At 43.3% G+C, this 27,148-nt stretch overlaps 1 protein-coding gene across 3 annotated transcripts in view; it reads left to right on the plus strand.

The window, feature by feature from the left end:
• Positions 1-7,556: 7,556 nt before the first annotated feature.
• LOC139540137 (protein BANP-like) overlaps positions 7,557-27,148 on the plus strand; it is a 79,924-nt gene continuing 60,332 nt past the window's right edge. For 2 of the 3 annotated variants that reach the window (XM_071343717.1, XM_071343719.1), the window contains exons 1-3: positions 8,259-8,388; positions 19,510-19,588; positions 23,439-23,527. In XM_071343717.1, coding sequence (XP_071199818.1) covers positions 19,519-19,588; positions 23,439-23,527 — 159 coding nt within the window. In that variant the 5' untranslated portion in view covers positions 8,259-8,388; positions 19,510-19,518. Of the gene's footprint in view, positions 7,613-8,258; positions 8,389-19,509; positions 19,589-23,438; positions 23,528-27,148 lie in introns of those variants that run through there. The other variant, XM_071343718.1, reaches the window with a different exon arrangement.

Below are 27,148 nucleotides of genomic sequence, written 5' to 3' on the forward strand. Positions count from 1 at the left end.
TGCAGCGTGATCTGAGTTCCACATCTTTATTTAGTGAAACGCACAAAACAATAAAGCAAGAACGAAACGTGACGACAATGGAGTGCTGACATATAACTACCCATAAACAATATCCCACAAAACACAGGTGGAAAAATGCTACTTAAATATGATCCCCAATTAGAGACAACGATAGCCAGCTGCCTCTAATTGGGAATCATACCAAACACCAACATAGAAAACAAAACTAGAACCAGACATAGAAAATGTAAACTAGACCAACCCCCCAGTCACGCCCTGAACTACTCCACCATAGAAAATAAGGACTCTATGGTCAGGACGTGACAGTTTCCACCACAAAGTGGATAGTGGAGAATGGAATTAGTTAAATTTTCTAGAATAGTGACAAAGGGCATAAAATTGTGACAAAGGGCATAACACCGGTAACATCATTTTAGCCCTATTTCAGATTAATTTAACCATTACCTTTGTTGTGCCATGTCTGGTATAGCTGTGATCTGTGAAATAAAACATCAAACTGGAGGAAATATCCAGACATCTGGTGTCATGGGCCTGACGCTTTTTGGATGGTCCTCGAATACAAACACATGAAAATCAAATGTAGCTGCACTACTGGGGATACATCATGCAATATATCTACAATTTAACAAATCAGGTTTCAGGTTCCTCTGCACAAGCCTCTTCACTTAGCTCCTGAACCTCTCCACGCGCCTCGTCTCCATGCGCCTCATATCCATGCCTCTCCTCGCCCCACGTCTCGACCGGCCCTCCTCTCCACAACTCTCCTCTCCACATGTCTCGTCTCCACGGCCCTCCTCTCCACGGCCCTCCTCTCCATGCCCTTCCTCTCCGCGGCCCTCCTCTCCATGCCCCTCCTCTCCGCGGCCCTCCTCTCCACGGCCCTCCTCTCCACGGCCCTCCTCCCCGCGCCCCTCCTCTCCGCGCCCCTCCTCTCTGCGGCCCTCCTCTCCGCGGCCCTCCTCTCCACGGCCCTCCTCTCCACGGCCCTCCTCTCCACGGCCCTCCTCTCCACCTGCATCCTCAGTTCTTGGCTCCTGAACTAATGTACTCCATAGAGAGGGAAATATGATGCAATACATACATAGTTGATCAGATACATCATGCAACATATCTACAATTAAACATTTCCGGTTTTAATACTTGTTAATGATTTCACATACACTGTAAAATCAGCCTTACCTTAAGATTTTGCAGATATTGCCTTCTCCTTAACTCCAAGGTAACTTATGACCTGCCCTGTGGGTACTAAGTGGCCTTCATCTAACCCTGCCTATAATAAGTATTAAGTAGCCTACTTACTATACCTGCTCTTACTGACACGGCCCCCTACCAAAACCTGCGGGCTCTCCTTCACTGCAGCCGAGGTGAGTAAAACATTTAAACGTGTTAACCCTCGCCAGGCTGCAGGCCCAGACGGCATTCCCAGCCGCGTCCTCAGAGCATGCGCAGACCCAGCAGCGCCTCTTCAACCTCAGGAGGCTGAAGAAATTCGGCTTGTCACCAAAAGCACTCACAAACTTCTACAGATGCACAATCGAGAGCATCCTGTCGGGCTGTATCACCGCCTGGTACGGCAACTGCTCCGCCCACAACCGTAAGGCTCTCCAGAGGGTAGTGAGGTCTGCAGAACGCATCACCAGGGGCAAACTACCTGCCCTCCAGGACACCTACACCACCCGATGTCACAGGAAGGCCATAAAGATCATCAAGGACAACAACCACCCAAGCCACTGCCTGTTCACCCCGCTATCATCCAGAAGGCGAGGTCAGTACAGGTGCATCAAAGCAGGGACCGAGAGACTGAAAAACAGCTTCTATCTCAAGGCCATCAGACTGTTAAACAGCCACCACTAACATTTAGCGGCCGCTGCCAACATACTGACTCAACTCCAGCCACTTTAAAAATGGGAATTGATGGAAATTATGTAAAAATGTACCACTAGCCACTTTAAGCAATGCCACTTAATACAATGTTTACATACCCTACATTACCCATCTCTTATGTATATATACTGTACTCTATATCATCTACTGCATCTTGCCATCTTTATGCAATACATGTACCACTAGCCACTTTAAACTATGCCACTTTATGTTTACATACCCTACAGTACTCATCTCATACGTATATACCGTACTCTATACCATCTACTGCATCTGCCATGCCGTTCTGTACCACCACTCATTCATATATCTTTATGTACATATTCTTTATCCCTTTACACTTGTGTGTGTGTGTAAGGTAGTAGTGTGGAATTGTTAGGTTAGATTACTGTTGGTTATTACTGCATTGTCGGAACTAGAAGCACAAGCATTTCGCTACACTCGCATTAACATCTGCTAACCATGTGTATGTGACTAATAAAATTTGATTTGATTTGATTTGATTTATACCTGTAGCTATGTTGTATGTAATGTAATTATATAACATGCCTACCAGCAACAGTTCTCAGCATGTATGTTGGACAGTAAACACTTCAACCATGGTCCTGTAGAGCCGTGGGTTAGGCAGGCTTGAGGTCAAGCCCAGCACATACAAACCCTGCAGTGTGTTAGTTCTCATAATGTTAGTCGGGACAAAATCATGCACACCCAGTGGCTCTCCAGGAATAGGGTTGGTGACAAATGCCCTAAATGCCATGACATGTCAGGAAAGCCTATAACGTTACTTTATTGGAAAGAGTGTAATTTTTGCGGCCTTAAGACCAGAAAACAGTCTGGACTCAGTCAGAACCGAGGATTTTGGTCCATTGGCACTAATCCCTAAAACTCAAATCAAGCCCTAACCCCTAAGTAATACTTTCAAGCCCAGGAACAGTGAACATGTGACACTGCTCATCTCTGCAATATAGATACAGCCAGGCAGGTAGCTAGGCATACGTGCAGGTAAATATAATAAAATCACTTCTAACACACTTTCCCTTGTTAAACACCTTAAATCTGCATTAACGTTATTAGTAGCTAAGTTAACATATTTCTGATGATCCACTGTCACCCATGGTGTGTTGCTGCTATCTACTGTATATCTACCGGTAGTAGCTATCTAGCTAGAGTAAAAAAGAATAAACAAATCGTTAGGAACAATGAGAGTAGAGTTACCGAGTTTGCGCGTCACACACGCATGTCCATATATGGCATTGCGTTGGCAGCCATATTGGATTTTCTATCCGGTGATGTCCCTGGAACTAGGACCACGTTATACCTTGTAATAAATGCTATTCCTTCTAGTTTTGTACTGCTGGTGAAAGGGATGTTATTATATTCAGACGTGTCTCCTTCACAGGAGGTTGGTGGCACCTTAATTGGGGAGGACGGGCTCGTGGTAATGGCTGGAGCGGAATTAGTAGACTAGTATCAAATACATCTGTGATTACATAAGCTGTGTTCTAATACCAATACTAACATACTGTATAATAGATACTTAATGACTACATACTACATACTATTAGTTAATTTTAGTATACTGTAAACAAACGGTATCCTTTCAGTTGAGCGTACTAACACTTCGCCTGTCTACCGGAGTTGATGCTGTTGCCATAGAACTTCTTGCTAGCTTGTTAGCATAGCTAACAAATTACTAGCTAGACATCTTACCACTTCATTAACAATGTCGATTGAGAACGCACGACGACTATACCACTTAGCTAAGCTTAGAATCAAGTGAATAATCAAGTTAATAAACGTTGGGTAGTTAGTTAGATAGGATATAATTAATATACTGGCAAGTTCGATGTATTAGTAGCCAACTAACGTTAGGTAGCTAGCTAACATACCGGTACATACAAGCAACTGCTGTAATGATATGCTATGCGGTTTGTAAGGCTAGCGTAGCTAACAAATTGTCAGCCAATATAAAGTGTTATGTAACTTATTTGAAAAGTCATTACTTTATTACATTGCTCAACATTTTCTTAACATTTGTAATAATTAGTTAAAGCAATTAATATGTATCCGCTCTCGTCGGACTTCGGATGCATATTTTCCTTAATTTTCTTCAAATCTGAAAATGTTGTGAAGCTACGCCCATTTTCTGAAGAATTTAATTATGGGCCCTAAAAGCACAGAAATAGTGTTCACTGCTTGTCTACTTTGTATTTTGGCGAATGTAGGACGTCATCCGGGAACTTTTGGAATACTAACTATATTCATACTCTGACCAATAAGAATACTGTCGCTCCTGCTCCCGCTCTCCCTCTCTTGCGCTCGAGGTTGCCCTTAATTACACACACCTGTCCCCATCATTACACGCATCAGCGCTCATTAGACTCACCTGGATTCCTTCACCTTGTTGATTGCCCCAGCGATATCTGTCTGTTCCTCCGTTGGTTCCCCGTGTCAGCATTAATGTCATGATGTTTTCATGTCCAGACGCGGTCCTGTCCTGTTTCATGTCCGTTGTTAATTAAATGTTCACTCCCTGTACTTGCTTCTTGTCTACCAGCGTCGATCCTTACAAATACTGCATACTCAATTCACGTAACAAATAGTATGGTTAGTATGAGTATTCAAACACAGCTATAGTTTGATGCCATTCCATTTACTCCATTCCAGCCATTATTATGAGCCATCCTCCCCTCAGCAGCCTCCACTGGTCTCCTTGCCTACCATCTTTATACAGTTGAAGTCGGAAGTTTACATACACCTTAGCCAAATACATTTAAACTCCGTTTTTCACAATTCCTGACATTTAATCCTAGTAAAAATTCCCTGTTTTAGGTCAGTTAGGATCACCACTTTATTTTAAGAATGTGAAATGTCAGAATAATAGTAGAGAGAATTATTTATTTCAGCTTTCATTTCTTTCATCACATTCCCAGTGGGTCAGAAGTTTACATACACTCAATTAGTATTTGGTAGCATTGCCGTTAAATTGTTTAACTTGGGTCAAATGTTTCAGGAAGCCTTCTACAAGCTTCCCACAATAAGTTGGGTGAATTTCGGCCCATTGCTCCTGATAGAGCTGGTGTAATTGAGTCAGGTTTGTAGGCCTCCTTGCTCGCACACGCCTTTTCAGTTCTGCCCACAAAAGTTCTATAGGACTGAGGTCAGGGCTTTGTGATGGCCACTCCAATACCTTGACTTTGTTGTCCTTAAACCACTTCACCACAACTTTGGAAGTATGCTTGGGGTCATTGTCCATTTGGAAGACCCATTTGCGACCAAGCTTTAACTTCCTGAGTGATGTCTTGAGATGTTGCTTCAATATATCCACATAATTTTCCTACCTCATGATCCCATCTATTTTGTGAAGTGCACCAGTCCCTCCTGCAGCAAAGCACCCCCACAACATGGTGCTGCCACCCCCGTGCTTCACGGTTGGGATGGTGTCCTTCGGGCTTGCAAGCCTCCCCCCTTTTTCCTCCAAACATAACGATGATCATTATGGCCAAACATTTCTATTTTTGTTTCATCAGACCAGAGGACATTTCTCCAAAAAGTACGATCTTTGTCCCTATGTGCAGTTGCAAACCATAGTCTGGCTTTTTTTTATGGCGGTTTTGGAGGAGTGGCTTCTTCCTTGCTCAGCGGCCTTTCAGGTTATGTCGATATAGGACTTGTTTTACTGTGGATATAGATACCTTTGCAGCTGTTTCATCCAGCATCTTCACAAGGTCCTTTGCTGTTGTTCTGGGATTGATTTGCACTTTTCGCACCAAAGTACGTTCATCTCTAGGAGACAGAATGCGTCTCCTTCCTGAGCGGTATGATGGCTGCGTGGTCCCATTGTGTTAAAACTTGCGTACTATTGTTTGTACAGATGAACGTGGTACCTTCAGGCATTTGGAGATTGCTCCCAAGGATGAACCAGACTTGTGGAGGTCTACAATTTTTTTCTGAGGTCTTAACTGATTGAAGGTAGGCCTTGAAATACATCTACCGGTACACCTCCAATTGACTCAAATGATGTCAAGTAGACTAACAGAAGCTTCTAAAGCCATGACATAATTTTATGGAATTTTCCAACCTGTTTAAAGGCACTGTCAAATTAGTGTATGTAAACTTCTGACCCACTGGAATTGTGATACAGTGAGTTATAAGTGAAATAATCTCTGTAAACAATTGTTTGAAAAATTACTTGTGTCATGCACAAAGTAAATGTCCTAACCGACTTGCCAAACCTATAGTTTGTTAACAAGAAATGTGTGGAGTGGTTGAAAAACGAGTTTTAATGACTCCAACCTAAGTGTATGTAAACTTCCGACTTCAACTGTACATAGATTGCTGTTGTTTGCAGGATAAGAAGTGTAATAATAAACATGTCAGACAAGTTCTCCAAATAATTATATCTGTCATTTTTTTATGTATCTATAACCAAGAAAATAAGAACAAAATATTATCTTTCCCTATACCACCCACCCATGGACAAAGAGAACCATTTTAAAATTCTAAATGATATTTATCCCTCAAATTATTTTTTAAGATTGAAATTCAATGTAGAGCATAGTTCTATTGACCTCTTTTCCGTATCTATGGCGTGGTTTGTGTCATTGATGTTGTCGTTTTAGGTCCTGGTGTGATGTAATGCCGCATTTACCTGCTAGTCGGAACTAGGAAACTCAGCTTTTCTCCATAATTGTCGGCTCCACGCTCTCTAAAGCCTCCATGCACAGGGTTGCCATATTCAGGATTTTCCAAAAATTGTAGTCTATTAATTTTCTATGCCATTGTAGGCTACTGTAGTCTACCATTTGATACAATAAATATGTTGAAATTACGATATAACTGGAGTCATTGCAAATCAATCTGTGCCACTTGTGTAGCCTACTTGGAGCTGGCAAACAGATTTAATAAATATCCTATAACTCAGTTTGTTGTTGTATCCTTGTGTTATTATGCAATTATTAATGGCCATGTTTAGTTAAATTAAATTCAAAGTTATCATTTTCAAAGTTATCATATTGTGATCATGGTCACAGCTCTATCACAAATGTATCATACTCCACATTTAATGTCAGTTTCACTGTGGACTACTGTCAGTTTCACTGTGAGATGTTGTCCTATCAAGGGCTATAGGCTACCTGCATCTATACTGAACAAAAATATAAACACAACATGCAACAATTTCTACAATTTTACTGAGTTCATATAAGGAAATCATGTAATTGAAATAAATTAATTTGGCCCTAATCTATGGGTTTCACATGACTGGGCATGGATGCAGTCATGGGTGGGCCTGGGAGAGCATAGGCCCATCCACATGGCAGCCAAGCCTACCCACTGGGGAGCCAGGCCCAGCTAATCAGAATGATGTTTTTTTGCCACAAACGGGCTTTATTACAGACATAAATACTTCTCAGCACCCATTCAATTCTCTGGCAATAGCTCTGGTGGACATTCCTGCAGTCATTCCTGCAGGCAGCATGTCAATGCTCTCTCTAAACTTGAGACATATGTGGCTTTGTGTTGTGTGACAAAACTGCACATTTTAAAGTGGCCTTTTATTGTCCCCCAGCACAAGGTGCACCTGTGTAATGATCATGCTGTTTAATCAGCTTCTTGATATGCCACACCTGTCAGGTGGATGGATTATATTGGCAAAGGAGAAATGCTCACTAACAGGGATGTAAAGAAGTTTGTGCACAAAAATGAAGTAAGCTTTTTTTGCATATGGAAAATGTCTGGGATTTTGTATTTCAGCTCATGAAACATGGGACCAACACTTAACATGTTGCGTTTATATTTTTGTTCAGTATAGCATGGCAAAGTTGAATTGCAATTATAAACCCAGATTTTAGTCAGAAACCTATGCCTATTGACTTATTTCAATCTCGCAAATAGGCAATTTATAAAGGTTTGCAGTCTTAACATCTGACACATAATAACGGCACAATTGCTTGTGGTATATGGCCAATATACCACGGCTAAAGGGTATGTCCTAAGAACATCTAAATACCACACCTCCTCGGCCTTACTGCTTAATAATAGCAGTCAAAACAAGTTAAATCGACATCCATTGATGGAAAATGATCTGGAGAGTTTAATAATGTCAATGTATCTTATCTTTTCTCTTGCGAAATTCTTAAACTCTCAATTATTTTGATGTTAAACTAAATGTAGCTTCTTAGCCTATATCGTTAAAATTACGTCGATATTTAGCTTGATAACGTTATGGAAAAAGGGTTTGATGGATAAATGTGGCAACTCGTCTCTCGCTGAAAAAAAATAAAACGTCGGCTAGTTTTAAGCACTTGTGAGCTGGTTTTCAAAGCTCACTGGTTAGACATGTTTTGCTAGAACCTGGCAACCCTGCCATCGCAGCGGGTGGTTAGTGAAGAAACTGAGGCGAAGTTCAGGCTTTTTCTCTCGCGAGGAAGGACGCCGTTATCGAAATCCCTACAAACAACACGAGAATTCAACATTCACACGGTAATATAACCCAATCTAACACCGTACATACCCGGTGAGCCAGAAGTGGAGATACTGTATGCTTTGAACCTGCATTCAACATTTCATTTTGAGGACTATTAATATAAGTTAAACCACATAAATTTACAACGCGGCCACGGATATGGGCATTGAGGCCTAGTGTACCATTGTATTGCGTGCTTGTTGAACTTGTGGCTAGCTAATGCGAATTATAAATGGTTAACGTTAGTTAGCTAGTTTAGTGTACCTTCTGCAATGGCAATTGTTTTTGCCCTGATATATTACATATAAATACACAACTGTGACTGAATTTGTAGCCTCCTTTTTGTTGACGTTTTGTAAGATATGGCAGCATTCAGAAATGTTATTCCTTATTTACCATGTAAGTTAGCCCAGCTAGCTAAGTAGCCCACCTGCCGGGTAATGTCTGACATGTTAGTTAGTTTACTACTGTAATCATGGTTTGTCATGCAATAGTTTATCGTTCAGAATTTCTGCTGTTAAGAATACACATATACATGGATGAATCTAGGCTTATCTAGAATGTAAATTAGACGGGCTAACTAGCGAGCTTCTTTACAACTCACTTGAATTGGCCTATGTCAACGTTTCCCAAACTTACTGGGGGACCCCAAAGGCTGTACTTTTTTTGTTTAACCCTAGCAGTTCACGGCTTATTCAAACAATCAAAGTTTGATCATTTGAATCAGCTTTGTGGGGTTTCGAGGACCGAGTTTGTGAAACGCTGGCCTAGATATTAACTAGCTAACTACATGCAATGGTGGACAGTCATGATTTAGGCTCAGGGATTTATTCAGTAACGTTACGTCGATTCTGTGGAAAAACCTTAAACGGAAGCAAACCGGGAGGGACCTAGCTAAATTTGTCCAATAGAAACTCGAATTCGTTGCAAAACTGAACCGTTTGGACTAGTGATTACACCATAGGTTTTTAGCTAGTTTAGAGTCAATATCAAGACTTAGAATATCTGCAACTTTCTTGTTTAAAGTTAGGTTGTAAACATATTGTCAGCGAATGAAGACATGCTGTATCATTTGTGTACAGTCGCCTGTTCGTTCAAGTTCAGACATCTAGCTTTAATTGTAGTGCCATACCTCTATTTACTATTGCCAACAAGATAATGACCATAATTAAGTGTAAATTGTTGATAAATAAAGCTATTTATTTTCACACCCCTCCACACAGTGGTGTTCAAACCAAAATCCAGATATTTGCAATTAGGTACAGGTGGACCCTTTGCGCCACTGTAGGCTGCTACACAATATCCCATGATTAGTAGGCAAAGTTGGACACATGACACATAAGCTATGTTTAAATGCCCATACTGTATACTACATATTTAATGACTATATACTATTAGTTCATTTTAGTATACTGTAAACCATGGGTGGGCAACTTCAGTCCTCCAGGTCCTGATTGGTGTCACTTTTTCTTCATCCCTAACAAACAGCTGATTAATCAAATTGCATTCTAAACTGAAGATCATGATTAGGTGATTATTGGAGTCAGGTGTGTTAGCTGGGGCAAAACTGTGACAGGCCCTCGGACTGGAATTGCCCACCCCGCTGTAAACAAACTGTATCCTTTCAGTTGAGCGTACTAACGATTCGCCTGTCTACCTGAAGTTGGTGCTGTTGCTATGCAGCCTCTTGCTAGCGTAACAAATTACTAGCTAGACATTGTATGACTTTGTGTGTGTTCTTGAATTCAATCTGGAGTGCCAGAGTGCACTCTGAGTTACTAAATTCAGAGAGTTGTCAGATTGTCCGTTTTTAAATTCAGAGCGTTTCTCCCTGGGGGCGTTCAAGGCACACACTGGACGCTCTTACCGAGGAGCAGGGTTGTTTCGTTCTGACCTTAGCTTGGGTGCTTGACTGCTTCTCTAACTGGCTAACTACTTCCAGACACAAATGAGAGAACACCTCAATCTGACCATTTTACTCGCCCTAGCAGAGGTGGTTGGCAGTTTTCATGTTATCCAGAGCATTGGTGACTGTAAATGTGCTGCTGGCAACAATTTAATTACGCTTTGTTTTGCCAACGTTTAATTACACAGGCCATATTCAATGGGTGTTGAGTGTTTATCATTTATTCTGTGCTCTGTAACACTCAGGCGAGAGTGCTCCGAACGGAGATAGCCAGAGCGAATTTACAAAAGCACCTGAATGTCCATTGAGAACGCACGACGACTATACCATTTAGTTAAGAATGACGGGAATAATCAAGTCAATAAACGTTGGGTAGTTCATTAGATAGCATATAGTTAATATACTGGCAAGTTTGATGTATTGGTAGCCAACTAATGTCAGATAGCATATCATTACAGCAGGTATGTTTGCTAGCTATGTGGCTCGTAAGGATAGCGTAGCTAACAAATTGTCAACCAACATTACATGTAAGGTAACTTATTTGAAAAGTCATTACTTTATTACATTGCTCTACATTTTCCTAACATTTGTCAGAATTAGTTAAAGCAATGAATTTGTATCCACTCTCGTCGGACTTCTGCTGCATATTTTCTTCAAAACTGAAAACGACGTGAAGCCACACCCATTTTCTGAAGAATTGCATTATGGGGCCTAATTATTTTGGCGAATGTAGTACGACATCCGGGAACTTTTGCCATACTAACTATATCTGTACTATGACCAATAAGCATACTATATACTCAATTTACGTCATAAATAGTACGGTTAGTATGAGTATTTAAATTTATACACTATATATACAAAAGTATGTGGACACCCTTCAAATTAGTGGGTTTGGCTATATCAGCCACACTTGTGGCTGACAAGTCTATAAATGCGAGCACATAGCCTTGCAATCTCCATAGACAATCATTGGCAGTAGAGTGGCATTACTGAAGAGCTCAGTGACTTTAAACGTGGCACCATCATAGGATGACACCTTTTCCAACAAGTCAGTTCGTCAAATTTCTACCCTGCTAGAGCTGCCCCGGTCAACTGTAAGTGCTGTTATTGTGAAGTGGAAACTTGCAGGAGCAACAACGGCTCAGCCGCTAAGTGATAAGCCACACAAGCCCACAGAATGGGACCGCCGAGTGCTGAAGCGAGTAGGGCATAAAAATTGTCTGTCCTTGATTGCAACATTCACTAACGAGTTCCAAACTGACTCTGGAAGCAACGTCAGCACAAGAACTATTCGTCTGGCGCTTCATGAAATTAGTTCTTATGGCTAAGGAGCTGCACTCAAGCCTAAGATCAACATTCTCAAGGACAAGCGTCGGCTGGAGTGGTGTAAAGCTCGACGCCATTGGACTCTGGAACAGTGGAAACGCGTTCTCTGGAGTGATGAATCACGCTTCACCATTTGGCAGTCGGACTAATCTGAGTTTGGCGGATGCCAGGAGAATGCTACCTGCCCCAATACATAGTGCCAACTGTAAACTTTGGTGGAGGAGGCTGTATTAAAAAAACTTTTTTTGTATCTAGCCCCTTTTTCTCACCAATTTCATGATATCCAAATGCGATCCAATTATGATCTTCTCATCGCTGCAACTCTCCAACGTGCTCGGGAGAGGCGAAGGTCGAGTCATGCGTCCTCCAAAACCTGACCCGCCAAACTGTGCTCCTTAACATCTGCCTTGCTTAACCCGGAAGCCAGCTGCACCAGTGTGTCGGAGGAAACACTGTTCAACTGATGACCGAAGTCAGCCTGCAGGCGCCCGGCCCAACACAAGGAGTCGCTAGAGTGCAATGAGCCAGGTAAAGCCCCCACGGCCATACCCTCCCCTAACTTGGACGATGCTGGGCCAATTGTGCGCCGCCCTATAGGACTCCCGGTCACGGCCGGTTGTAACACAGCCTGGGATCGAACCCGGGTCTGTAGTGACGCTTCAAGCACTGCAATGCAAATTATTTGTCGAGATTGGTGTGGAAGAACTTGACTGGACTGCACAGAGCCTTGACCTCAACCTCATCTTTGGGATGAATTGGAATGCCGACTGCAAGCCAGGCCTAATCACCCAACATCAGTGCCCGACCTCACTAATGCTTGTGGCTGAATGGAAGCAAGTGTGTTACTGGCCCACAATACCCCATAAAGTGGAATTATGTTTTTAGAAATGTTTGCTAATTAAATTAAAAGCCTAAGTGTGATGAGTCAATATGTATTCAACCCCTTTGTTATGGCAGTCTAAATTATATCAAGAGTAAAAATGTACTTGACAAGTCTCATAATAAGTTGCACTATGTGCAACACAGGAGGTTAGTGTCACCTTCATTGGGGAGGACGTGCTTGTGGTAATGGCTGGAGGGAAATCAGTGGAATGATATTAAATACATCAAACGCATGGTTTCCATTTGTTTGATACCATTCCATTTGTTCTGTTCCAGCCTCTACTGGTGTGCAATAATAGTTAACATGATAAAAAAAAAATATTCTCATCTCTGTACCTCACACATACAGATAATTGTAAGGTCCCTCAGCCTAGGAGGGGATTTCAAACACCGATTCAACCACAAAGACCAGTGAGGTTTCCAATTCCTCGCAAAGAAGGGCACCTATTGGTAGATTGGTAAAAAAGAAAGCAGACATTGAAAATCCCTTTGACCATTGTGAAATTAATTACACTTTGGATTGTGTATCAATATACCCAGTCACTACAAAGATACAGGCGTCCTTCACCAACTCTGTTGCCGGAGAGGAAAGAAACCATTCGGGGATTTCACCATGAGGCCAATGGTAACGTTAAAACAGTTAGAGTTTAATGGCTGTGATAGGATTAAGCTGAGGATGGATCAACAACATTGTAGTTACTCCACAATACTAACCTAAATGACAGAGTGAAAAGAAGGTATCCTGTACAGAATAAAAATATTCCAAAACATACATCCTGTTTGCAATAAGGTACTAAAGTAAAACTACAGAAAATGTGGCAAAGAAATGAACTCTTATGTCCTGAATACAGCACGTTATGTTTGTGGCAATTCCAACACATTACTAAGTACCACTCTTCATATTATCGCACAAGGTGGTGGCTGCATCATGTTATGGGTATGCTTGTCATCGGCAAGGACTAGAGAGCTTTTTATTATTATTATTTTTGAATAAATAAAAAGCTAAGCATAGGCAAAATCCTAGAGGAAAAGCTGGTTCATTCTGCTTTCTTGAAAATGGCTGTCTAGCAATGATCAACAACCAACTTGACAGAGCTTTTGCAAATATTGTACAATCCAGGTATGCAAAGCTCTAATAGACTAACATGATCAAACCGGCTCAGCGCGTGTGTGCTCCATCGTGCGCATGTTGAGTTTGTTTATCCCCACCAGACATAATCAGGACACGCAGGTTGAAATATCAAAACAAACTCTGAACCAACTATATACATTTGGGGACAGGTCGAAATACATATGAAACATTCATGGACATATAAATAATTTTATTGTTCACATACATGTGTTTAGCAGATGTTATAGCGGGTGTAGCGAAATGCTTGTGTTTCTAGCTCCGACAGTGCAGTAATATCTAACAAGTAATATCTAACAATTTCACAACCTGTATATGTGTGTATATGTATGTATGTGAGATGAGTAATGCAAGATATGTAAACATTATTAAAGTGACTAGTGTTCCGTTTGTTAAAGTGGCCAGTTATTTAAAGTCTATGTATATAGGCAGTAGCCTCTACGGGCTAGTGATGGCTATTTTACAGTCTGATGGCCTTAAGATAGAAGATGTTTTTCAGTCTCTCGGTCCAAGCTTTGATGCATCTGTACTGGCCTCGCCTTCTGGATGATAGCAGGGTGAACAGGCAGTGGCTTGGGTGGTTGTTGTCCTTGATTATATGTTTTACCTTCCTGTGACATCGGGTGCTGTAGGTGTACTGGAGGGCAGGTAGTTTACCCCCGGTGATGTGTTGGGCAGACCGCACCACCCTCTGGAGAGCCCTGCAGTTGCGAGCGATGCAGTTGCCGTACCAAGCGGTGATGCAGCCCGATAGGTTGCTCTCAATTGTGCATCTGTAAAAGTTTGAAGGTTTTGGGTGAAAAGCCATATTTTTTCAGCCTCCTGAGTTTGCGGCTTCTTTACCACACTGTGTGGGTGGACCATTTTTCAGTTTGTCAGTGATGTGTGCGCCGAGGCTTTCCACCTTCTCCACTGCGGTCCCGTCTGTAGATAGGGGGGTGCGCCCTCTGCTGTTTCCTGAAGTCCAAGATCAGCTCCTTTGTTTTGTTGACGTTGAGTGAGAGGTTATTTTCCTGGCACCACACTCCCAGAGCCCTCACCTCTTCCATGTAGGCTGTCTCGTCATTGTTGGTAATCAAGCCTACTACTGTTGTGTCGTCTGCAAACTTGATGATTAAGTTGAAGGTGTGCTTGGCCTAGCAGTCATGGGTGAACAGGGAGTACAGGAGGGGGCTGAGCACGCACCCTTGTGGGGCCCCAATGTTGAGGATCAGCGAAGTGGACGTGTTGTTTCCTACCTTCACCACCTGGGGGTGACCCGTCAGGAAGTCCAGGACCCAGTTGCACAGGGTGGGGTCCAGGACCGAGTTGCACAGGGTGGGGTTCAGACCTAGGGCCTCGAGCTTGATGATGAGCTTGGAGGGTACTATGGTGTTGAATGCTGAACTATAGTCTATGAACAGCATTCTTACATAGGTATTCCTCTAATCCAGATGGGATAGGGCGGTGTGATGGCGATTGATTCGTCTATGGATCTATTTGAGGCGGTAAGAAAATTGAAGTGGGTTTAGGGTGACAAGCTAGCTTGTTGTTGCTAGCAAATTTGTCCTGGGATATAGACATTGGGTTGTAATTTTACCTGAAATGTACAAGGTCCTTTTTTTTGCTGAATCTTTGTAGAATATTGACCAATTTTTAGTAACACAAAATCGTGTGTTCTCTACTCTGACAATTCATATGTAACAGTATAACTTTAGTACGTCCCCTCGCCCCGACCTCGGGCGCGAACCAGGGACCCTCTGCACACATCAACAACGGTCACCCACGAAGCATCGTTACCCATCGCTCCACAAAAGCCGCGGCCCTTGCAGAGCAAGGGGAACCACTACTTCTAGGTTTCAGAGCAAGTGACGTAACTGATTGAAACGCTATTAGCGCGTACCCGCTAACTAGCTAGCCATTTCACATCCGTTACACTCACCCCCCTTTCAACCTCCTCCTTTTCCGCAGCAACCAGTGATCCAGGTCAACAGCATCAATGTAACAGTATAACTTTAAACCGTCCCCTCGCCCCGATACGGGCGCGAACCAGGGACCCTCTGCACACATCAACAACGGTCGCCCACGAAGCATCGTTACCCATCGCTCCACAAAGGCCGCGGCCCTTGCAGAGCAAGGGGAAACCCTACTTCAAGTGACGTAACCGATTGAAATGCTATTAGCGCGTACCCGCTAACTAGCTAGCCATTTCACATCCATTACACATACATAGATAAAAGGGCAAACCTAGTTAGTTTTTAGTAATCTCTCCTAGTCCTTCTTCTGTGGATTTTATATGGCTGTTGGCAGCCAACTTTAAGGTGCATTACTGCCACCAACTGGACTGGAGTGTGGACCTCATTCATCTTTCAATCACCCTCATGGATATATGCTCCTGAAAACCATTGAGGAGATGGGAGAGGTAGGACTTGCAGCATGTCTAGCATCTAAAATAGAACCATTGTGCATGCCTGTGTGGTCAGCATGTTACCCAGAAAGACTCACTGCTGTAATCGCTGCCAAAGTTGATTTTAACATGTTGACTCAGGTGTGAATGCTTATGTAAATCAGATATTTTTGTATTTCATTTTAGAAGAATTTGCTAACATTTCTAAAAATGCATGAATCCATTTTGAATTCAGGCTGTAACTCAACCAAATGTGGAATAAGTCAAGGGGTATGAATACTTTCTGAAGGCACTCTACATCTCAGTATAAAGTAGCTTCTTTGTCTTTCTAGATGAGAAGACGAGAGGATGCCACTTAAGCAGTGGTGTAAAGTACTTAAGTAAAAATACTTTCAAGTAATACTTCAGTAGTTTTTTGGGGTGTCTGTACTTTACATTTTTGACAACTTTTACTTCACTACATTCCTCAAGAAAATAATATACTTTTTACTCCCTACATTTTCCCTGACACCCAAAAGTACTATTTTGAATGCTTATCAGGACAGGAAAACGGTCCAATTCGTGCACTTATCAAGAGAACATCCCTGGTCATCCCTACTATCTCTGTTCTGGCGGATTCACTAAACACAAATGCTTTGTTTGTAAATGATGTCTGAGTGTTGGAGCGTGCCCCTGGCTATCTGTAAATTAAAAAAGAAAAAAAATATAATAAAAGGAATTTGAAATTATTTATACTTTTACTTTTGATACTTAAGTATATTTAAAACAAAATACTTTTGGACTTTTACACAAGTAGTATTTTACTGGGTGACTTTCACTTTTACTCAAGTCATTTTCTATTAACTTATCTTTACTTTTACTCAAGTATGACAATTGGGTACTTTTTCCACCACTGCCCTTAAGGCACCGACATTAGGATGCTTGCTCAACAAGAAGCCAACACTCTACCTGTTATTATTAGTTCTATGACCCAGACCCACTCAGGTAAAACTTCACACAGGGAATAGAGCAGGAAATAAATCAGACTCTTTCTCAGTTGTTTTCTCCTTGAATCTGGGGCCCTGTCCAGAACCCAAGAGGAAAAAAATCAAGGACAATCAATAAAATACTTAATTCAACCTGAATTTCAAACAGGGGTAGGGTTGAGTGCCCTCTGGTGGAAATCTGGTATTTTGACAAATGGAACCAGACAGTAACCACTTATTACTATTACCTACATTTGATTAACTGAGTTTATAGATATTTAATAATATTGACAATAAAATGTATACTTCTACTAGCTACAAGGCTAAGAGCACATTCATTTCTCAGTTGCAGGGCATAGCTCAAGTAGTCAGTTCTTCAGTCATCTTATATCGACCTTGAGGTAATTTGCCTGTTATTTGCAGGTTGGAATATTGAAATGATGAGTTACTCATATTCTATGCCATGTCAGGATATGTGGCCCTCTAATCAAGCCTAGTAAATTCACATGACTCAACCAATATTGAAACAAATGTATCCCAGTCCCCAATCAGTGAGTGGTGATATGTGCCAAACTAGTTAAGTGACTCATCCTTGAATTATGAGGTCCAGTTAAGCAAAAGGAACAGAACAAATCACATTTTAATTGTCACATGCTTCGTAAACAACAGGTGTAGACTAACAGTGAAATGCTTACTTACGGGCCCATCCCAACAATGCAGAATACAATAAATAAATAATAATATTTTTTTCTATTATTATTATTATTATTAACACAAGGAATAAATACATAATGAGCAATGATAGCTTGGCTATAAACATAGGGTACCAGTACTGAGTCGATGTGCAGGAGTACAAGGAATTGGGCTATTGAGGTAGATATGTACAGATAGGTAGGGGTAAAGTGACTAGGCAACAGGATAAATAATAGACAGTAGCAGCAGTGTATGTGATGAGTGTATAAATGTGTGTGTGGTGAATATGTGCCTGTGTAAGTGGAGTGTAAGTGTGTGAATCCAGTGCGTGTGTGCATAGTCAAAAAGAGTTGACTATGCAAATACACAAGATGTTCTCAATGGTGCAGGTGTATAACTTTGAGGATCTGAGGGCACATGCCAAATATTTTCAGCCTCCTGAGGGGGAAGAGTTGTTGCCGTGCCCTCTTATTTTTATTTTTCCTCCCCCAATTTCGTGGTATCCAATTGGTAGTAGTTAGTCTTGTCTCATCGCTGCAACTCCCGTACGGACTCGGAAGAGGCGAAGGTCGAGAGCCATGCGTCCTCCGAAACACAACCCAACCTAGCCGCACTGCTTCTTGACACAACGCACATCCAACCCGGAAGCCAGCAGCACCACTGTGTCGGAGAAAACATGCACAGCGTGCACTGCGCCCGGCCCGCCACAGGAGTTGCTGGTGCGAGATGAGACAAGGATATCCCTGCCGGCCAAACCCTCCCTAACCCGGACGACGCTGGGCCAATTGTGCGTCGCCCCCTGGACCTCCCGGTCGCGACCGAGCCTGGGCTCGAACCCAGAGTCTCTGGTGGCACAGCTAGCACTGCAATGCAGTGCCTTAGAACACTGCGCCACCCGGGAGGCCGCCGTGCCCTCTTCATGACTGTGTTGGTGTGTTTGGACCATGATAGATCCTTAGCGATGTGGACACAGGATCTTGAAGCTCTCAACCCGCTCAACCAGTTCGGCCCTCCGTTTCCTGTAGTCCACGATAAGCTCCTTTGTCTTGCCCACATTGAGGGAGAGGTCTTTGACCTCCTCCCAGTAGGCTGTCTCATAATCGTTAATGATCAGGCCCACCACCTTCGTGTCATGGGCGAACTTGATGATGGTGTTGGAGTCGTGTGCGGCCACACAGTCATGGGTGAACAGGGAGTACAGCAGGGGACAAAGCACGCACCCCAGAGGGGCCCCCGTGTTGAGGGTCAACGTGACGGATGTGTTGTTGCCTACCCTCACCACCTGGAGGCGGCCCGTCAGGAAGTCCAGGAACCAGTTGCAAAGGGAGGTGTTCAGTCCCAGGAACTTAACTTAGTGATATCTTGGAGGGCATTATGGTGTTGAATACTGAGCTGTAGTCTATTAACAGCGTTCTCAAATAGGTGTTTCTTTTGTCCAGGTGGGAAAGGGCTGTGTGGAGTGCAATAGAGATTGCGTCGTCTGTGGCTCTGTTTGGGCATTAAGTGAATTGGAGTGGGTACAGGGTTTCTGGGATGATGGTGTTGATATGAGCCATAACCAGCCTTTCAAAGCTTTTCATGGCTACAGATGTGAGTGATATGGGACGGAAGTAATTTTGACAGGTTACATTGGTGTTCTTGGGCACAAGGACTATAGTGGTCTGCTTGAAACATGTAGCACAGACATCAAGTTTTCTTTTTAGAACAACCCCCTTTGTCAAACTGTTTTATTCGCTTATTGCTGATTGTCATAAATTCACTGACATTGGGATTGAAGAGCCAGAGAATGTCAAGGCTCTTTTTATTTGCAATAATGATGTTGTTTTGTGGTCCTCTCTGGCTATACAGGTCTGAATAATGTCGGAACAAGATTTGGCGGAGATAGTGCAGATAGCAGTGGAGGACTTGGGCCAGGGCGACCAGACTGGTAAGATCTATATTACAGACCACAAAGTTCTGTCCAATCACCATAACTAGGGCCATGTGACCTGACAAGGAAAACCACAAGGGGGAAATTGCTGGCTCTCGATAAATGTCATGCTAATACATCCAAAAATGTCTCGATACATCCTTTTGTCTGTATTGAAAAGGAAAGGTTCACCACTGACTAACTATCCATTGGCTAATGGTGAAGCTTCACTTCTGGCTTTAGATGTTTTATTTTAATGGTAGCTACTACCCATGTGGGTACATTAGCAACGGTCATCGAAATTGTTAAAAGGTTTTAAAAACAATTCTAAAATTGAAAATTGATTTTTACAATCTATCAGATATCGACAGAATAATAGCACATCATATTTTTTACTGGCATGGACAAATAATGTTGGGTCATTGTCCTGTTGAAAACAAATTATAGTCTCACTAAGGTCAAACCAGATGGCCGGAATTCATACATACACACATTTTGTTAATGTATCGGGTATTTAAAAAAAATATTCTTTGTTAAAATAAAGTTAAAGATATTTGCATAAATAAACCAGGTTATAACCGTTGCAGAAATGTTACACTAAAATTCTGCGTGCACTATTTCTGAAAAGACTGCGCACACACACAAATATTGAGATTTATAAACTTGGCACATGCCATACATACACATGTTTCCCGTTATAAATCAGACCTGAATGAAAAAGTGTGCACGCGTAAACACGCATTATAACTCTTCCTGAATAGTGCCCATCATTCACCTTTTATGGTGATAATAATGCTGTTATTTGCTGTATACTTTGGAATTAGGCCAAGACAGTATATCTAAAGGAAATATAAATGGCGAACTTGATCAAATGTCTTTGGCGGTGTTGGCAAAATCATTTTTTTGCAGTGACATTTGCTGTATCTGACCGTTTCAAATTGTTGTGGACCTGTAAACAGATTGTTTGAATTCAATAATGTTTTGCATTTACTTTCTCCTGAACCTAAATATGCTGGACTGCCCGCGATTTCTGAAACATTGTCTACTCTGAAAAAAATGAAAAACAACAGTAGGCCTATTTACAGTGGTAGCCTATACATTTCAATGAAAAAGATCAACTGTCTATTCACCTGTTAAATTATACTGTATGTTATAAACCGTGCTTCCTTTCGGATGCATAGAGCAAAAACGTGACATTATAATAATCTAATAGGCCCAATGAAATGAGAGATGCACATGGTAATTTGTTGTATGGCTATTTCGGGAATATGAACTCATGGCCAGAAAAGGTAGAATGGTTATGATATACAGTACTAGTCAAAAGTTTGGACACACTTACTCATTAAGGGTTTTTCTTTATTTTTACTATTTTCTACATTTTAGAATAATAGTGAAGACATCAAAACTATGAAATAACACATAGAATCATGTAGTAACCAAAAAAGTCTTAATATTTTATATTCTTCAAAGTAGCCACCCTTTGCCTTGATGACAGTTTTGCACACTCTCGGTATTCTTTCAGCCAGCTTCACCTGGAATGCTTTTCCAACAGTCCCGAAGGAGTTCCCACATATGCTGAGCACTTGTTGGCTGCTTTTCCTTTACTCTGTGGTCCAACTCATCCCAAACCATCTCAATTGGATTGAGGTCAGGTGATTGTGGAGGCCAGGTCATCTAATGCAGCACTCTGTCACTCTCCTTCTTGCTCAAATAGCCCTTACACAGCCAGGAGGTGTGTTGGGTCATTGTCCTGTTGAAAACAAATTATACTCTCACTAAGGTCAAACCAGATGGGATGGCGGATCGCTGCAGAATGCTGTGGTAGCCATCCTGATGAAGTGTACCTTGAATTCTAAATAAATCACTGACGGTGTCATCAGCAAAGCACCATCACACCTCCTCCTCCATGCTTCACGGTGGGAACCACACATGCAGAGATCATCTGTTCACCTACTCTGCATCTCACAAAGACACGGCGGTTTGAACCAAAAATCTCACATTTGGACTCATCAGACCAAAGGACAGATTTCCACCGGTCTAATGTCCATTGCTTGTGTTTCTTGGCCCAAGCAAGTGTTTTCTTCTTTTTGGTGTCCTTTAGTAGTGGTTTCTATGCAGCAATTTGACCATGAAGGCCTGATTCACACAGTGTTATCTGAATAGTTGATGTTGAGATGTGTCTGTTACTTGAACTCTGTGAAGCATTTATTTGGGCTGCAATCTGAGGTGCAGTTAACTCTAATGAATTTATTCTCTGCAGCAGAGGTAACTCTGGGTCTTCCTTTCCTGTGGCGGTCGTCATGAGAGCCAGTTTCATCATAGCGCTTGATGGTTTTTGCAATTTTCCACATTGACTGACCGTCATGTCTTAAAGTAATGATGGACAGTCGTTTCTCTTTGCTTATTTGAACTGTTTTTGCCATAATATGGACTTAGTCTTTCACCAAATAGGGCTATCTTCTGTATACCACCCCTACCTTGTCACAACACAACTGATTGTCTCAAATGGATTAAGAAGGAAAGGAATTCCACAAATTAACTTTTAAGAAGGCACACTTGTTAATTGAAACGCATTCCAAGGGACTACCTCATGAAGCTGTTTGAGAGAAGGCCGAGGGTGTGCAAAGCTTTCATCAAGGCAAAGGATGGCTACTTTGATGAATCTGAAATATATTTTGATTTGTTTAACACTTTTTTGGTTACTTGATTCCATATGTTTTATTTCATAGTTTTGATGTATTCACTATTATTCTACAATGTAGAAAATAGTACAAATTAAGAAAAACCCTGGAATGAGTAGGTGTGTCCAAACCTTTGACTGGTACTGTATGTATTATGTTTATAAATGAAATATTGTCTAGGCTACTCGATAAATTTGACTTTACAGTTTTCAGACGTAGCCTACAAACGTCAATAGAAAAGGTGAACAGTCTGTTCAACCGTTAAACTGGGCTTCGGATCAGATTGTATAGAATGGTAGCCTATACAAACTTGTTGTAGGCCTATAAGCTATTTTGCGAGTATGAAACCATCACAGTCAGAAAAGGTGAGGAATTTATTCTGCAATGATCATGGAAATGAAATAAATAATTGGAAATAGATATGTAATTATTTTAGAATGCAAAGATAAAATAAGTCTACTTTTGCTCTTCTCACTAACCGCAAATTATCTTATTATATTTAGCTTCCTGTTTTTTTGTTATGAATATGTCAAGATATAGTTCCCATTTGCACAAGGCTACCATTAGAAACTGCGTACACATGGTCTAAAGGTGGCGGGAGGATAAGCACATTCTCACATCAAGTTCAGTTTTTATAAGGCCAATTAATGCGTGAACTGGCGCATGCATGTTTTGGGGAGTATTTTGTGTTTGCACAATGTTTATAAACGAGGCCCCAGGTTTTTTTTTTTTATATATGATTTAACATAAGGGTAGAACAGGGCTGCCACACTTGCTCTATCTACCTTACCTGCTCTGTCTAGTCTGCCTCATTAGTTAATGTTGTCATATTTTCTTGCATAATTCAACAAATGTGTCAATAGCAGGATACACTCGGATTAAAAATCGAAATCTATCTAAACATACTTTACATTGTTTGCGAGATCAAAGATAATATCACAATAATCCGTGTTCATTTTTGGAAGTAGCTTGGAAGTTCAAAATGAAAGCAATCAATCCAGTGAGATGTAAGTGACCGGTGGATTTTTGCACCCCTCAAACACAGGAAATAGATTGTTCAAAAAGACAAATCCTTAGGTGGGTGGGGTGGGGGGGCTGCTAGGGTACATTTGGATAAATCACTTTGAAAGAGCCATACCAGCAGCAACAGTGCATCTTTTTTTTTATGATTGTGTGTGATGTGTTAGATGTGTTGGAAAATCATGAAGATTCTGATGACAAGCCTGACAAGAAAAGGCCACGGGTGGACAACAACACCCAGGATGCATCTCTAAAGGTAGGTTACTTGTGGACTACTTCGGGGGTATATTGGATATGATATGCAGTTCTAAGCTGAGTCAGTCATGTGAGCATGTCAGTTTGTTTGTCCTATGAAAATAAATCAAATTGCATTGATGTAGCGTTACGTTCCCAAACAAGAACTCCAAAAAACACTGCTCAACAGAAAAATGGAACAAACTAATGAGCCACTGACAACCAGTACAAAACAGGTGGAGTTTTAAAATGGGTTCTGAAAGGCATCTACGGGGGGTGCCTACAGTCTGGGTGCTGGCCAAGTAAGCTCAGGTAGGGTCTTAACACCCACCATGGACGCCTATGAGATTTGCCATATAACGGAGAAACAAAAAAGAAAAGAAAACCCACACCAGCTTCGGTTAGAAAGTGAAAATAAACATGGCGGAGGGATACATCCGAGGTGAGGATTTACAGATTTACTCCTGTGTACACCTGTATCACAGCTGTGGTCCGCCCCTACATATAGACCCTATGGCCGCGACACACATTCTCTTTCATTTTCTCAGCGGACGTCCGTATGGTTTGAGGTAAAAACTTTCTGAAGTTTGCTTGGTATGTCACTGGTAAGTGTAATATCTTGCGTGGAAGTATACTCACTGGCTGTTTGCAGCCTGGAGAAGCTGGCCACATGCCGAGCACCTCCTCTTGAGTGCTCCACTCGCTGCACGCGTTTGATCTGTATCTTCCGCCCCTGGTTTGTCGTACTTGTGTTTCGCTAGCGTTACACTACGACTCCGTGTGCATCCATTAGTATGGTGGCTCTTTCTGCCACAAACTAATTCACCTTACACAACTTGCCCACTGGCTTGTTCTATGTGTGTGTTGTAAATTGCTTTAACATGCTGCTCCCGATGCCATAGGTGCAGGTTTTCTGCTAATTACCCTGTGGGCTTTTTGTCTTGTTCTTTCCCCTGCAGAGTGTAAGAGTATCGCGGTGGGCTTCCCACTACGTTGAGACATTAACTTTGGAGTTCCTTAACAGAGTTACTCCATCATATGGTGCTGTTTTTACTGTTTGCATATTAAAACCAGCTAGGTAATATTGCAGTTGGCGTAAAACACAAACAAAAAAACAAATCAATCAAATCCATGACCTGGTTGCGTTTTTTTTGTCTGCCTGCTTTTCCCACACGGGTCTTCTCCGTTTTTTGCAGAGGTACTGGGTAATTTATCCCTCACCGGGTTCCTATTCCTCTAAGCGGGTCACGACATAGCTCTCCCAGGGCGTCGGACCCCTGCTCCGTGGTCTTGTTGGCTTGGCTGAGCTTATGGCTTCCCTTTGTGACAGGGGTGATGGTGGCATCCCCTCTGGGGATCCGCATACCTTGTGTATGTACTGCCTGGGCTTGAGCCACGCGGAGAGGTCAGTGGAGCGCGGTGTAGTGTGGGGTTCTCAGAACGCCTGCACCTGGCACGATTGGAGGCCATGCACGAGTGGGTCGGCCAGGCTCGGGCTCAGGCTGGGGACGAGCTCCCTCCCTCAGGAGTAGTGTACCAGCGAGCTGTTAGTCCCTCTCCTGGGCCCAGTATCCCTCCTAGGAAGCATGGCTGGAGCCACCGCAGGCATTGCCCATCTGCTGCCAGTCCTGGACAGGGGCAGGAGTCGGACCTCTGGCACCACCTTAAACGGAGGGCGCATGCCCTGCATCAGGAGGTTGATAGCTTCGATGGCGATGACAGCTGTTCCCTGTTGACCAGTGATAAGGCTGTTCCTGGGTGACGATGCTGGCACTGTTCACCCCCGTGAGCGGGGCTACAAGGCTGACAGGCCATCAGAAGCCGGCAGCAGGGCTTCATTGCCCCCAGCCTACTCGCTCTGATGTCCAGTGCAGTGGCTACCCAACTGGTGGACAGAGATGACTCTCCATCTGTCCCCATCTCTGCTGAGTTCTGCGAGGCCTTGCAGGAGAACTTGGCCTCTGCCAGGGGGCTCTTCCGACTCACAGCAAAGACTGGACCATGGAGTTATGTTACGAGTCACTCGGCCTCCGGGAGTACCCGACCATGGATGCCATGATAGCTGCCATGGTCCTCCCGGACCGGGAGATTATAGTGTGGAACCCGCGACTGAAGCCAGGACCCCCATCGCCTCGTGCTGAGGGACGACAGCGGGGAGGGGCACAGCGTACGGTGGAGCAACAACCTGTCAACTGTCACCGCTATAGGGACATGCCTGGGGGATCCAGGCGCTCATGGTGCCAGAGGAGAGCCATGGCAGGACCCCTGACACACCCTTCCCCGGCCTCGGCCGCTTCTCCCGGTCTCAAAGGGCAAAGTGGGAGGAGAGTGTGGAGTCTCCCTGGGTGTTGTCCAAAATGCTTGAGGGGTACCAACTCCAATTCCGGTGCCGACCCCCGTCCTTCAGGGGCCTTCGTGTCACCATGGTGGCTGAAGGCTCCCGCAGGATCATGACATCAGAACGGCTAGGTGGGTTCTACTCCACTTATTTTGTGGTCCCAAAAAGAGACGCAGGATTTCGACAGATTCTGGACCTCCGCAACCTCAATGGGTACTTGAAGGTACTGAGGTTGTACATGCTGTCCCCAGCCGCGTGTTGCAGGCCGTGTCCAGGGACCAGTGGTTTATGACGCTGGACCTGAGGGATGCGTACCTCAAGGTTCTTGTTCACCCAGCTCATTGGCAGTACCTCCGATTCACTTTCGAAGGGGCGGCTTATGAATTCATGGTTCTTCCCTTCGGTCTCTCCTTGGCATCCCGCACTTTCACAAAGTGCATGGACGCTGTCTCTGGCACCTCTCACGTCGAGAGGATTGTTGATCCTCAATTACCTGGACGATTGGCTGATTTGTGTCCCGACCAAGACCCAGGTCCTGTCAGACTGAGACATGCCCCTGACCCACATCGGTGGGCTGGGTATTATTGTAGTGGCGCAGTGGTCTAAGGAACTGCGGCGCAGTGGTCTAAGGCACTGCATCGCAGTGCTAGCTTTACCACTAGAGATCCTAGTTCAAGTCCAGGCTCTGTCGCAGCCGGCCACGACCGGGAGACCCATGGGGCAGTGCAAAATTGGCCCAGCGTCGTCCGGGTTAGGGGAGGGTTTGGCCGGCAGGGGTGTTCTTGTCTCATCGCGCTCTGGTGACTCCTGTGGCGGGCCGGGCGCAATGCACGCTGACACGGTTGCCAGGTGTATGGTGTTTCCTCTGACACATTGGTGCGACTGGCTTCCGGGTTAAGCGGGCATTGTGTCAAGAAGCAGTGTGGCTCTCGACCTTCGCCTCTCCCAAGTCCGTACGGGAGTTGCAGCGATGAGACAAGACTGTAACTACCAATTGGATACCACAAAATTGGGGAGGAAAAGGGGTAAAAGTTTTTAAAAAGGTGGCCTTTGGCATGGAACTGGACTTATCTTGTCTCGACCACTTTTGGCAGGGGCGGGTGGTATCCACCCTGACCTGCCATCGCCTGTTGGGCTTGCTGACGGCGGCCTCGTTGCTGATTCCCCTGGGCCTGCTCCATCTCCGGCCTCTTCAATGGTGGTTCAACTCCCACCGGCTGCACCCAAAGCGTCACCGCCAGCTGCAGGTGACCGCGCAGTTCCTCAGGGCATTGTTGAGGAGGCGCTGTCGCTCCTTTCTCTCAG

The sequence above is a fragment of the Salvelinus alpinus genome, chromosome 15, assembly GCF_045679555.1.
Source record: "Salvelinus alpinus chromosome 15, SLU_Salpinus.1, whole genome shotgun sequence".
NCBI classification, from domain to species: Eukaryota; Metazoa; Chordata; class Actinopteri; order Salmoniformes; family Salmonidae; genus Salvelinus; species Salvelinus alpinus.